Source organism: Salvelinus namaycush, chromosome 12 (genome assembly GCF_016432855.1).
Source record: "Salvelinus namaycush isolate Seneca chromosome 12, SaNama_1.0, whole genome shotgun sequence".
Taxonomy (NCBI): domain Eukaryota; kingdom Metazoa; phylum Chordata; class Actinopteri; order Salmoniformes; family Salmonidae; genus Salvelinus; species Salvelinus namaycush.
Genome location: NC_052318.1, coordinates 38,428,315 through 38,441,597, shown reverse-complemented (window position 1 = coordinate 38,441,597; position 13,283 = coordinate 38,428,315). Strand labels below are relative to the sequence as shown.

General features: G+C 43.3%; 1 protein-coding gene across 2 annotated transcripts; it reads left to right on the top strand.

The window, feature by feature from the left end:
• Window positions 1–1,488: 1,488 nt before the first annotated feature.
• On the top strand, window positions 1,489–13,008 carry LOC120057204 (protein phosphatase 1D-like). 2 transcript variants are annotated; one of them, XM_039005709.1, is made up of 6 exons: window positions 1,489–2,153; window positions 2,755–2,980; window positions 8,303–8,427; window positions 8,602–8,783; window positions 8,883–9,119; window positions 12,167–13,008. In XM_039005709.1, exons 1-6 carry the CDS (start codon window positions 1,640–1,642, stop codon window positions 12,650–12,652), a joined length of 1,770 nt encoding a protein of 589 aa, XP_038861637.1. In that variant the 5' UTR covers window positions 1,489–1,639; the 3' UTR covers window positions 12,653–13,008. The 2 variants fall into 2 exon arrangements, with proteins under 2 accessions (XP_038861637.1, XP_038861636.1); XM_039005708.1 differs by having other exon boundaries at window positions 12,164–13,008.
• The last annotated feature ends 275 nt before the right edge of the window (window positions 13,009–13,283 follow it).

The window sequence follows — 13,283 nt, the reverse complement described above, 5'->3', positions numbered from 1 at the left end:
CAATAAAAGGCCACTTTAAAATGTGCAGTTTTGTCACACAACACAATGCAACAGATGACTCAAGTTTTGAGTGAGCATGCAATTGGCATGCTGACTGCAGGAATGTCCACCAGAGCTGTTTTTTTTTAAATTCTTTATTTTTTCTTTGACCTTTATTTAACTAGGCAAGTCAGTTAAGAACAATTAACCGGCCTACCTCGGCCAAACCCGGAGGACTCTGGGCCAATTGTGCGCCGCCCTATGGGACTCCCAATCACTGCCGGATGTGATACAGCCCGGAATAGAACAAGGGACTGTAGTGACGCCTCTTGCACTGAGATGCAGTGGCTAAAATCGCTGCACCCTTGCCCAGTCATGTGAAATCCATAGATTAGGGCCTAATTTATTTATTTCAATTGACTGATTTCCTTATATGAACTGTAACTCAGTAAAATCTTTGAATTTGTTGATGTTGCGTTTATATTTGTGTTCAATATAAATACGAAATACTCCAGGAAATGACATTGCAGGCTAGCTCAGTGCTGCAGCCTCTCATTGAGTAATTTTATTGAAGGCCGACTGGGGTACTGCAGGCTACCATTAGCAACCAAGTTATCCATATCACTTATTCTGTGTGCGATTTTACAATAATTGGTTCAAGGACATACATCTGGTGTATTAGAAGCAATTATTGGTACCATGATTGTCTTTAAAAAAAGTTTACTTTTTCCCATTCACTATAATACTGTTTTTTGCTAACAACGCGGTCGGCCTTGAACTTCCGTGGCTTCAAAGAGAGGGAGAGGTTGTTCTCCCCCGGAGCACACTTTATATGTAAGGCTGTACAATAGTGTAATATGAATGTTCAAGATTTATTATAGGCTGACCGGTTAGCTAATGTGACTCACTTCACAGTGGTTTCAAATTCCTGCAATAAAAGCTATGAAGCTAATATTTCTTTAAACTCTTTGGAATTGTAATATGTGGGTGTACTCAGTAGACTGATACCCCATTTCATGGGTGCACACTATAGATAAGGCTATACAATATAATATGAATGTTCAAAACTCATAATAGACCAACTGTGGAGAGATTCTGCACAGTCAAAGTTCTGCATTAAGAGCTATGATGCTAATATTTGTGTAAACTCTTTAGAATTGGACTCTGCGTGTTTCACTGAGTAAGCTGATAACCCACTTCATGGGTGCACACTCCATAGGGAAGGCTGTACAGTGCATATATGTATGCCCCCAAAGCAATTATGCAGTCTAATAAATCCACAGTGGGATTTGAACTTTACTGTTTATTGTCAAATTAATTCGTTATTGTATTTATTTTTAAGCTATATAAAAACATTCCAACCTGGTTAAACATGATCTAGTCCAAGTATGGCATTATTCCTCTATTTGTATCCGTTTGGATGTTTCAATTGGGGACTTTTATTTTTAAGGCAAACCGCAAATTCTACTATTGTGGCTAGCTTCACACAGGTGGTTCAAATACCTTACGACCAGTCGTCGAAAAATAAACAGAAGCAAGGAAGGAACGGGGAAAAGGTTTTTCGATCAAGATATCACGGCAGATTTTTGCTTCAAACACGGCTTAGCATAACCGGTGGACAAGTATTTATTGTATAGCTTTGCTTGGAGTTTTCATAGCCATGAACGACGCATTAATTTTCCGAGTTAGTGCATTCTCCGAGCAAGGAGGAAGGAGATACATGGAGGATGTTATTGAGTTTAAAGTGGAGTACGAACCGCCTGAACCAGAGCCAGCAGAGGGTGGTCTGAACTCGGTAGAACAACAAGGGGAGTCAAAAGTAGAGAAACAGGAGAATGGTCATACTGAGCAGACCATAATAAGCAATTCCCCCGACAACGTTCAAGAATCAGTGCCTGTTAGTGCAATGTGGACAGAAAAAATAACATGCGAGAAGCATGAGGACATTTCCCAGGCAGAAGTTCCAGAAGTGCACACGGTCGTTCGGAAGTCTGTGGCGTTTTTTGGTGTATTTGACGGTCACGGAGGGCGAGAAGCTGCTCATTTTGCGCGAGACAATCTGTGGGGTATTCTGAAAAAGCAAAGGGGGTTTTGGTCAGAAGATCAAGGAGAAGTCTGTGAAGCAATTCGAAAGGGGTTCATTGCCTGCCACCATGATATGTGGAAAGAGCTACGTAAGTGAACTAGTTAGCTCGCCTAGCTTGTGTTTGTAGCTTCTTCGCTGACTGACGCTATCTACCTGCTAGCTAGCCAACAACGCTCAAGTTAGTGTGGCGAAATTATGGCTCCACAATAACTGGTTTAGCTAGCTACTGTACAGTGTGTAGCTAGCTAATCCCTTTTTGCTGCTGCTGCTACTACCAAATATGATCGCCTCGTCCTCTCTGCTACAGTTCTGATATCCATCCCTTTTAATATTAGCTATTAACTGGCAATTTTATGAGCAGGTCTTTTCTATGTAACGTTATTGCTCGGGGGTTTGGGAAGACAAAACAAGTTTGGGGGTTTGTGAATACCTAGCACTGCAAGTAGAGCATAAAAGGTCAGCATGTCAACCTTATGTTCCAAAAGCAATGATGAGTTTATCTCATGACAAGCGTGCTCTTGTCCCAACCTCTGACATGTGTCATCCAAATGTCTCCTGATTTCCTCTAATCTGAATACACTTCATATGATGGCCTCATGCCAAATTGTCACATCCACTCATCTGTGTTGCCCGCAAGATGTTTGTTCATAATAATGTTCTCCAATGCTTTCCCCATCTTAATCCTACAGCTGAGTGGCCCAAGACTCTGACCGGCCAGCCCAGTACGGCAGGAACAACGGCCAGTATAGTGCTGATCCGAGGGGATCTGATGTACGTAGCCCATGTGGGGGACTCGGCAGTGGTTGTTGGGGTGAAAGAGCCCGGTGAAAAGAACATCAGGGCCTTGGAAGTCACACAGGACCACAAACCTGAACTTCCCAAAGAGAAGGAGCGCATTGAGAGACTTGGGGGCAGGTGAGTTGGAGGGGACACTACAGTCTCAGTTTGTCAGTGCTCAGTGTGTTCCGGAAGTACATGGAGTAGCCAGCCAAATTGTTCTTCAAATTATATATTTTATTGGCTCAGTGGCTGTAAGGAAACCAATGTGTCATTTTGTTATTTGGGTTAACTATCCCTTTAGCGGTTTGGCCTGTCAATTAATCACTGTGTGTGGGGTTATAAGGGAGGGGGCAGGATGTTTGTCATAGTTGGTAGGGTTTTGGACCTGTCAATCACTGTGGGTGGGACTTTGAGGAAAGGCGGTAGATTAATAACCTCGTCAGAAAAGGTAATCTAGTCTACTCTTTTATTGTAATTTATTTAGGCAATAACTAAATATAGTGTACTCTTTCAATTTAGTTTATTGTTGAAAAAACATAAGAACAAATGTGGTGTTCTGTCAAGTAAACAGATTCCCTGTTGATTAACAATATAGATCATCAAATTTCTGCCCTGCTAGAGCTGCCCCTGTCAACTGTAAGTGTTGTTATTGTGAAGTGGAAATGTCTAGGAGCAATAACGTCTCAGCAGCGAAGTGGTAGGCCACACAAGCTCACAAAATGGGACCACCGAGTGCTCGGTTGCGACACTCACCACCAGCCTCCGGACTGGCGCTGTGGTCTAAGGCACTGCATCGCAGTGCTAGAAGTGCCACTAGAGATCCTGGTTCGAGTCCAGGCTCTGTCGCAGCCGTCCGCGACCGGGAGACCCATGGGGCGTCGCACAATTGGGTTAGGGGAGGGTTTGGCCTGCAGGGATGTTCTTGTCCCATCTAGCGACTCCTGTGGCGGGCCGGGCGCAATGCATACTGACACAGTCGGCAGGTGTACAGTGTTTCCTCCTTCCGGGTTAAGCGAGCATTATGTCAAGAAGCAGGCTGGGTTGTGTTTTCGAAGGACGCACAGCTCTCGACCTTTGCCTCTCCTGAGTCCGTACGGGACTTGCAGCGACAAGACTGTAATTACCAATTGGATACCACGAAATTGGGGAGACAAATGGGTAAAAAATTTAAATAAACACTCACTAATGAGTTCCAACCTGCCTCTGGAAGCAACGTCAGCACAAGAACTGTTCGTCAGGAGCTTCATGAAATGGGTTTCCATGACCGAGCAGTTGCACACAAGCCTAAGATCACCATGCGCAATACCAAGCGTTGGCTGGAGTGGTGTAAAGCTCGCCGCCATTGGACTCTGGAGTAGTGGAAACACATTGTCTGGAGTGATGAATCACCATCTGACAGTCCGACGGACGGATCTGGGTTTGGCGGATGCCAGGAAAACACTACCTGCCCCAATGCGTAGTGCCAACTAGAGGTCGACCGACTATGATTTTTCAACGCCGATACCGATTTATTGGCGGACCAAAAAAGCCGATACCGATTAATCGGCCAATTTAAATTTAAAAAAAATTATTTGTAATATTGACAATTACAACAGTACTGAATGAACACTTATTTTAACTTAATATAATACATCAATAAAATAAATGTAGCCTCAAATAAATAATGTAACATGTTCAATTTGGTTTAAATAATGCAAAAACCAAGTGTTGGAGAAGAAAGTAAAAGTGCAATATGTGTCATGTAAGAAAGCTAACGTTTAAGTTCCTTGCTCAGAACATGAGAACATATGAAAGCTGGTGGTTCCTTTTAACATGAGTCTTCAATATTCCCAGGTAAGAAGTTTTAGGTTGTAGTTATTATAGGAATTATAGGACTATTTCTCTCTATACGATTTGTATTTAATATATCTTTGACTATTAGATGTTCTTATAGGCACTTTAGTATTGCCAGTGTAACAGTATAGCTTCCATCCCTCTCCTCGCCGCTACCTGGGCCCGAACCAGAAACACATCGACAACAGCCACCCTCGAAGCAGCGTTACCCATGCAGAGCAAGGGGAATAACTACTCCAAGTCTCAGAGCGAGTGACGTTTGAAACGCTATTAGCGCGCAACCCGCTAACTAGCTAGCCATTTCACATCGGTTACACCAGCCCAATCTCGGGAGTTGATAGGCTTGAATTCATAAACAGCAGAGCTGCTGGCAAAACGCACGAAAGTGCTGTTTGATTGAATGCTTACGAGCCTGCTGGTGCCCACCATCGCTCAGTCAGACTGCTCTATCAAATCATAGACTTAGTTATAACATAATAACACACAGAAATACGAGCCTTAGGTCATTAATATGGTCAAATCTGGAAACTATCATCTCGAAAACAAAACAATTATTCTTTCAGTGAAATACGGAACCGTTCCGTATTTTATCTAACGGGTGGCATCCATCAGTCTAAATATTCCTGTTACATTGCACAACCTTCAATGTTATGTCATAATTACGTAAAATTCTGGCAAATTAGTTCGCAATGAGCCAGGCGGCCCAAACTGTTGCATATACCCTGACTCTGCGTGCAATGAACGCAAGAGAAGTGACACAATTTCACCTGGTTAATATTGCCTGCTAACCTGGATTTCTTTTAGCTAAATATGCAGGTTTAAAATATATACTTCTGTGTATTGATTTTAAGAAAGGCATTGATGTTTATGGTTAGGTACACGTTGGAGCAATGACAGTCCTTTTTCGCGAATGCGCACTGCATCAATTATATGCAACGCAGGACACGCTAGATAAACTAGTAATATCATCAACCATGTGTAGTTATAACTAGTGATTATGATTGATTGATTGTTTTTTATAAGATAAGTTTAATGCTAGCTAGCAACTTACCTTGGCTTCTTACTGCATTCGCGTAACAGGCAGGCTCCTCGTGGAGTGCAATGTAATCAGGTGGTTAGAGCGTTGGACTAGTTAACCGTAAGGTTGGAAGATTGAATCCCTGAGCTGACAAGGTAAAAATCTGTCGTTCTGCCCCTGAACAAGGCAGTTAACCCACCGTTCCTAGGCCGTCATTGAAAATAAGAATGTGTTCTTAACTGACTTGCCTAGTTAAATAAAGATAAAATAAAAAATCAGCGTCCAAAATTACCGATTTTCGATTGTTATGAAAACTTGAAATCGGCCATTCCGATTAATCGGTCGACCTCTAGTGCCAACTGTAAAGTTTGGTGGAGGGGGAATAATGGTCAGGGGCTGTTTCATGTTTTGGGCTAGGCCCCTTAGTTCCAGTGAAGGGAAATCTTAACGCTACTGCATGCAATGACATTCTAGACGATTATGTGCTTCCAACTTTGTGGCAACCGTTTGGGGAAGACCCTTTCCTGTTTCAACATGACAATGCCCCCGTGCACAAAGCGAGGTCTATACAGAACCCTGACCTAAACCCCATTTGAACACCTTTGGGATGAATCGGAACGCTGACTGCGAGCAATGCCTTATCGCCCAACATCATCAGTGCCCTACCTCACTAATGCTCTTGTGGCTGAATGTAAGCAATCCCCAACATCTAGCCTTCCCAGAAGAGTGGAGGCTGTTATTGTGGCAAAGGGGGGACCAACTCCATATAAATGCCCATGATTTTGAATGAGATGTTCGACGAGGAGGTGTCCACATACTTTTGGTAATGTAGTGTAAGTATGATTAGCTTTTTGTATTTTGAACCAGAATGAGACTCTAGCCACTACCTGTTGTTCCTGCAGTGAGGATTCACCATCTTCATTGAATATTTTCATAATTTAGCTGCAGATAATTGCCAAAAAGCAGTAGAAACCTTCCAGTATGCAAATTAGAGGGCCAAATGAATGTCTCTATCACGATTCGGTTCCTGACGTTCACCTAAAAGAGCCATTCAGAAAGAGCGGATAGTTCGAACAGCCCGTCACCATCAGTATGCTACACTGACAAGTCATTTTAGCGGTCCCTGGCAAGTCTCAACATAGGCTTCGAATCCTAGGAAAATACAAACGAGATCTTTGGTTCACTGGTTGTGATACGATGGACATATAACTACGTTGTATGATCTATAAATAGCAAAGGGATAGAGGAGATCGACTTTTCAGTCAGTTCGACGCCGTTAAAAAAAAAATGCATGTCCAGTGTTTCCCAACTCCAGTCCTCCAATCCCCCCAACAGCACACTTTTTTTGTTTGTTGTAGCCCCGGATTCAACTTGTCAACTAATCATCAATGAGTTGAATCAGGTGTGTTTGTCCAGAGCTACAACAAAAATGTGTGCTGTTGGGGGTCCTGGAGGACTGGAGTTGAGAAACACTGAACTAGTCAACACTTACTGTTCGGTTGTCAATCAAAGCACACAGTAAATAGCCTATACGACCCGACTCTGTGGATGGCTATGTGAAAAAATTAATGTGCCACACAACAATGAAGTGTTTCAACTCATCGTTACCACTTGCATTACGTGTAAATTAACTAACATGAAAATAAGTTTGACTGCAGCCAACCGCAGCGCACATAAATAACACGGGTAACGAGAGGCAGGACAGACGGCAGACCAGCAGTTTCCCTGTCATCACTCACTTTGTGACTGACAGGCGCCTGTTCTATCAATAGATTACTAGAAGATGTACTGTATATCGTTCATTCTAGCGGGAGAAGGCTATACAGACTTTTCTGACTAGGGAATTTAACCTTTTAAAAGTAAAGAAGCCTAGTTTAATTTATGAAGTAGAACAAGTAGCTGGCCGACCAATGAGTCTGTGACCTGCAGGTTTTTTTTGGGGGGGGGGGGTTAGAGTGAACAGTGATTTGATATTCCTCTCAAATGTTGTGCACAAATGTGTTTACATCCCTGTTAGTGAGCGTTTCTCCTTTGCCAAGATAATCCATCCACCTGACAGGGTTGGCAGATCAAGAAGCTGATTTAAACAGCATGATCATTACACAGGTGCACCTTGTGCTGGGGACAATAAAAGGCCACTCTAAAAGGTGCAGTTTTGCCACAGATGTCTCAAGTTTTGAGGGAGTGTGCAATTGGCATGCTGTCACCAGGAATAATTTGGCTGAACGTCCAACCGCAGACCAAGTGTAACAACGCCAGCCCAGGACCTCCACATCCGGCTTCTTCACCTGAGGGATCGTCTGAGTGGGGGTGGGGGATGCTGAGGAGTATTTCTGTCTGTAATAAAGCCATTTTGTAGGGAAAAACTAATTCTGTGGCTGGGCCTGGCTGCCAAGTGGGTGGTCCTATGCTCTTCAAGGCCTACCCATGGCTGCACCCCTGACCAATCATGTGAAATCCATAGATTAGGACCTGATGAATTAATTTCAATTGGCTGATTTCCTTGTATGAACTGTAATTGTTGTGTGTTGCGTTTTTATATTTTTGTTCAGGATATGATCACATAATAAATCCTCCGTGCCTGTTGTGCTTGTGTCCTTTTTCAGTGTAGTGAAGAAGTCCGGGGTGAACCGTGTGGTGTGGAAGAGGCCCAGACTGACCCACAATGGCCCTGTCAGGAGGAGCACTGTCATAGACCAGATTCCCTTTCTTGCTGTGGCCAGAGCGTTGGGTAAGCACTACACTGTTGGCCTAAACACAAGTTTCCTCTGCCCTCCACTAGATACCTTACCGCTCCATAGCTGCTGCCTTTATGCAAACAGTATGATTTCCAGTAAGCTTGTCATCCAATCATTTCATTTAATATTTGCCCAGTGATGAAGCGTGTGTGGTTTGTTGTTGACAGGGGACCTGTGGAGCTATGACTTCTACAGTGGGGAGTTTGTGGTCTCTCCAGAGCCTGATGTCACTGTAATGACCATTGACCCTAAGAAGCACCGCTACATCATCCTGGGTAGTGATGGCTTGTGGAACATGATGCCAGCTAAGGATGCTGTCGCTATGTGTGAGTGCCACGACCAGATGGTGGTAAGCCAGAGCTTCTTGTTTCCCATTCAGACCCAACCGTCTTGGATGTCTGCCGATGCCCTTCTAACAGGTTGATGGTGTCACTATGTCTGCTCTTAGGGCCCTAAGGGATGGTCCTGTGCCAAACGGTTAGGATGCACGGCCTTGCTGTTCTGGCGCCAGCGCATGCTCCGTGCAGACAACACAACGGTCATAGTGATAACCGTGCAGCACCCTGATGAGCCACCCATGACCATGCACCTACAGGAGCTCTATGTCAATATGGCAGAGGGCCTTGATAAGATCCCCCCCGTTACAACCGCAAACTCTCCCCGCCGTTACGACGGCCCCATTATGGTACGTACCAAGGGTAACTTGGAACAGCACCATCACATTTTAATACTTCCGTCAGGCTTAAATGTAACCAGTGTTTTTTTAAATTTGCATTCCATTGAACATTGTATTTGAAGCCTTGATTAAAAGCAGAATTGCTAGTGCGACCTGGAACCCCAGTGTCAGTGGGTCTTTCCAGTCGTTTACGGCTGCGTTGTGGAATCTGACCGCTTCTTCACCAAGATTACTTTTTGTTTTTTGGGACAGACAGAGGAGGAGGATGGGGAGGTCTATTTTGATGAAGAACATGGGCATTGGCGACACCTAGAATGGGAGTGAGGTGACTGTCCACTCAGTGAATTGTAAATGAAAGTGTACAAGTTGACATTTGTTGTCATAAACATTTTTAAGATTAAACATTTAGGAGTGTCACTACTCTCAGCTGTTAAATGTTCTGCTAGGCTACGTTGCTTGTGTTCACACCAAGCAGTTGGAGTGTAGCTACCCTCATGGATGCTGTTTTTGAACAGGGAGACAAAGCTGCTGACGATGAGTGGGCCCCAATTTCTGTATTCACAAATGAAGAGGGACTCTGACTTTAACAGACCTGTGCATGTAGTTTGTGTACTGTTGGCCCATTCAAAGAAGCAGCCGTCTAGTGTTTTAGTAAGAGAGGAAAGCTAGAGAGCAGGCAGAAGTTTTCTGTAAACGGAGTGGCTGCGGTTCTGGATTTTCTTGAACCCGGTTTGCTGCGGATAAGGATACAGATATTTCTGCGCATGTGCATAATTTTTTTTATTTTTTACACTTGCCGCTGTACACTCCCATACCGCTTTCCTGTCCTTTCAGATTTTTTTTACATAGCTGAGCTCACTCAGCTGCCTGCTCTGCTGCTGCTTGCCCCTCCTAAATCGGCGATGAACGCCTTTGTCTGGTGTAGCCTTCAAAGTTCATGTTGTGCACAAAAGACATGGTCGACATATTCAAACTATTGCAAAAGGTTAGGGTATTAAGCATGATCACGATGTTGTTCTTTTTTTCCAGAGGGGGAGTTAAGACTACATACAAAACTATTTACATGTTGGCGCACCAGTCGACGCAAAACGAACTCGCCCCTTGTCAGACTCTAGTTACCGGCTTGGCTGCCTAGAACGTTCGTCTGCCCAGAGATGGAACAGCTAGGTAGCCTACTCGTGCGGTTCTTCCAGGATCATTGAGAAAGAAGCGAAAAACTCAGATTGTGTTTAGCCCCAATGCAAAACTGAAGTGGGGTCTTACATGAAGCTATCTAGGCAGCATATAAAACACAAGCAAGACACCGACACGTACTGTTAGTCTAATTAGAGATTGAATGTCTCTTCATTGCAAACATTGGCTAAGCAGAAGGCAGAGAGCCATTCTAAGTAGTAGTGTTACTTTTTCCCCCCAGGAACTGTGTCTACGTTATGGCAGCAACTATAGCCTACATCACACAAAACACAGATTTTTGTAGGGACTGCGTCCTGCTTGTGCAACTGCAATATCCGTTACAACAGACAGGGAAGGTTGTAGCCTTCATAATAGGCTATATCTCTTTTGGAATGTTCGTTCAAATCGCTGCAGTTTATTTATTTCAGCTGTTCAGAAATGAGGCATAGACTGGCTAGAACATGGTTCAAAAGAGGGTGAGTAAAGAGAGAAACTGAAGGAATGGGCGTGGGAGCAGCAGCTATGTAGAATAAGAACGTGTTAAATAACACATGCGCAGAATGTGATCTGGATCCTTAGCTTTGAGAAAGAGGTTTCTGCTGCCACAGCCTTTTCACAGCCCTCTTAAGTGGAGCGTGGGCTTATTCAGGGTGAGAGGGGTGGGACTCTTTGATCTTCTCCTGTTTTCCCTGCAGTGCACTTGTGATGCTGATAATGCAGAATTGAACTAAAAACAACGATTAGACATAGAGGCGCTAAAAAGGTAGCCTGTGGTCTGGCTATGGTTTTTCATCTTGATCCAGTCCAGACCTCTGACTCAGGGTTAGGTGATGGATCTTGGTTAATTGCATATCTGCATTCTCTTATCGTTCTGATTTAAACTAACAAAATGATGTTGACCAGAACTCCGGGAAAGCTGGAGGATGTCTGTTATTGGCAGTTACGTTCCACATGAAGGCAGCCACCTTGTTTTCTCATTTATGTAGTGCTGAGAGATTAGTGCTTTCTGAGGTCATTTCGGGTTGGTTTTCAGTCAAGATCATTTAAAAAAAACATTAAATGCACTATGCAGTATATGGGTTGAATGCTGTAACAAAACAGAATAAACCCATGATGGGAGTGACTGCCCATTACTGAGTATCACTTATTAACCATAATTGATTCACTTTACTTTACTAAAATATTTCAGTTGTGTATATTACATTTGTTTTATTTGATTACTTTATTTCGTTCCATGTCATCTCATCTCTATAGAGATGCTGTCTGACAAAATCACTATTTTAGTAGTTCTTCAAAATAAATAAGACATACTTTTCTGACTGCTGAATACCAACTATCAATAATTGACTATCAATAATTTCGGTCACATCAGGTTAGAGATGCCTCACAAAGCGACTGCACTCAATCCCTCTCAATCGCACATTATTCTGTCTCTTCTCTTGCTCTCCGTGTCTGCCGCACACTAACCTAACAGGCATATAAGAAACACACCCGACAAGTAGGTGTGCAATGAATTATGGTCATTTGTAGTTAATTACCATTTTTTCCCTATGCGGTAAACTATGTAGAATATTGTCTTCTACATTGCCCTGTTCGGGCTTGATCTGATTTATCTCTAGAGATACTGCACAATGTGCGCATTTAAGCTCACAGAACAAAACTGAGTGAAATTTAATAAAAAATAATTGAACCAATGTCAGTCAATTAGTTGTTTTGAAAACCAGAAAGTAACCAACATTTTGTTTAATCGCTCAGCACTACATTAGTGTTGCAATAACCCTTATTTTCTGGAATCTACTCAGGTGTGCTTTGTTTGCTTCATATCATGACTGATGGAATATAGAATGTTAACCTTTGTTTGTTTATCTGCCCTGTTCCAGCAGAACCCAGAGGTAAACACTGTGTCCACTGTGGGTGAGCCTCTCCCCCTCCCAGCTCTGGAGTGGAGGAGTAGCCTGTGTGAGGCTGGTCTCTGTCCCCCTTCAGAGCCCCTGGCAGAGGTGGACTCTCAGAGAGTGACCCCAACAGACAGAACCTTGAACGTTTGTGCAATTGAAGGCACAGGGACTTCAGGGTTCTCGGCACCATCCACCCCTCTGGTGAGGAGGCTTCGTAGGCCGCCACACACTCCCCTCTCCCCCAGCATAGCACACCACAGCCTTGGTCGGTCCCCGCACAGTCCCTTGTCTCCCAGGATGCCTCGCCGCAGCCTGGCCCGTTCTTCACGCAGTCCCTTGTCCCCTAGAACGTCTCGCCGCAGACTCGGTGACCGAACCCCTCTGAGGCGAGGTGAAAAGGGACAGAGACACTCCCCCAATGTTCCTGTCATCCTACCACAGAAACGTAAAGCTGCCTTGTGTGTATGCTGAAACTCATCTTACCACGGACGAACAGACAGACAGATTGACTAGGATGATGGCCTTTATCATTCTGCAAAGAGAGATGCATAAGGGCATCTGAACATTGTGTGCTCATGTATCAACAGTATGCCACTGTTCCATTCATAGATTAAGTTTACTTTTATAGCGGAGTCTGGTACCATCTAAACATTTCTGTAAAAATGTGATGTTTGTGTATATGCTTACTTTACACCTAAAATGTTATGATCTTTTGTTTATTAACTGTTTTAATGGAAAACATATTTTATCTAGTGTATATTGCTGGTCATATTTCCACCCCCTTTTATGTTTAAAATAATAAATAAATAAAAATCCCATATTCTGTACCAATAGAGAAATATTATACTAAATTCTTTCCAAACTGTACATTATTTTTTCATACTTTAGTAATATGTGTATTTTTTAAAATCATAATGAATTGACTATCCTGAACTAAACCACAGAGGTAGAATGAATTTGGTGATAAACGCCACACCTTGTTTTAACTTACATGCGGAGATCAAGGTGCCTAGTTTCTATCACTGGACAGGTGAAGAGCAGTCAGGAATGCCAAATAAGTGTTTTGAGTCGGGAGAGGTAGATCCATGGTGTTTTCAATTGG

What these genes read in the sequence shown, in the direction of transcription:
- LOC120057204 (XM_039005708.1), top strand. Translation starts at nt 1,640, where the DNA reads ATGAACGACGCATTAATTTTCCGAGTTAGTGCATTCTCCGAGCAAGGA. An exon ending in ATTGAGAGACTTGGGGGCAG is followed by an intron (nt 2,981 to 8,302) that starts GTGAGTTGGAGG and finishes GTCCTTTTTCAG; the next exon opens with TGTAGTGAAGAAGTCCGGGG. An exon ending in TGCTGTGGCCAGAGCGTTGG is followed by an intron (nt 8,428 to 8,601) that starts GTAAGCACTACA and finishes TGTTGTTGACAG; the next exon opens with GGGACCTGTGGAGCTATGAC.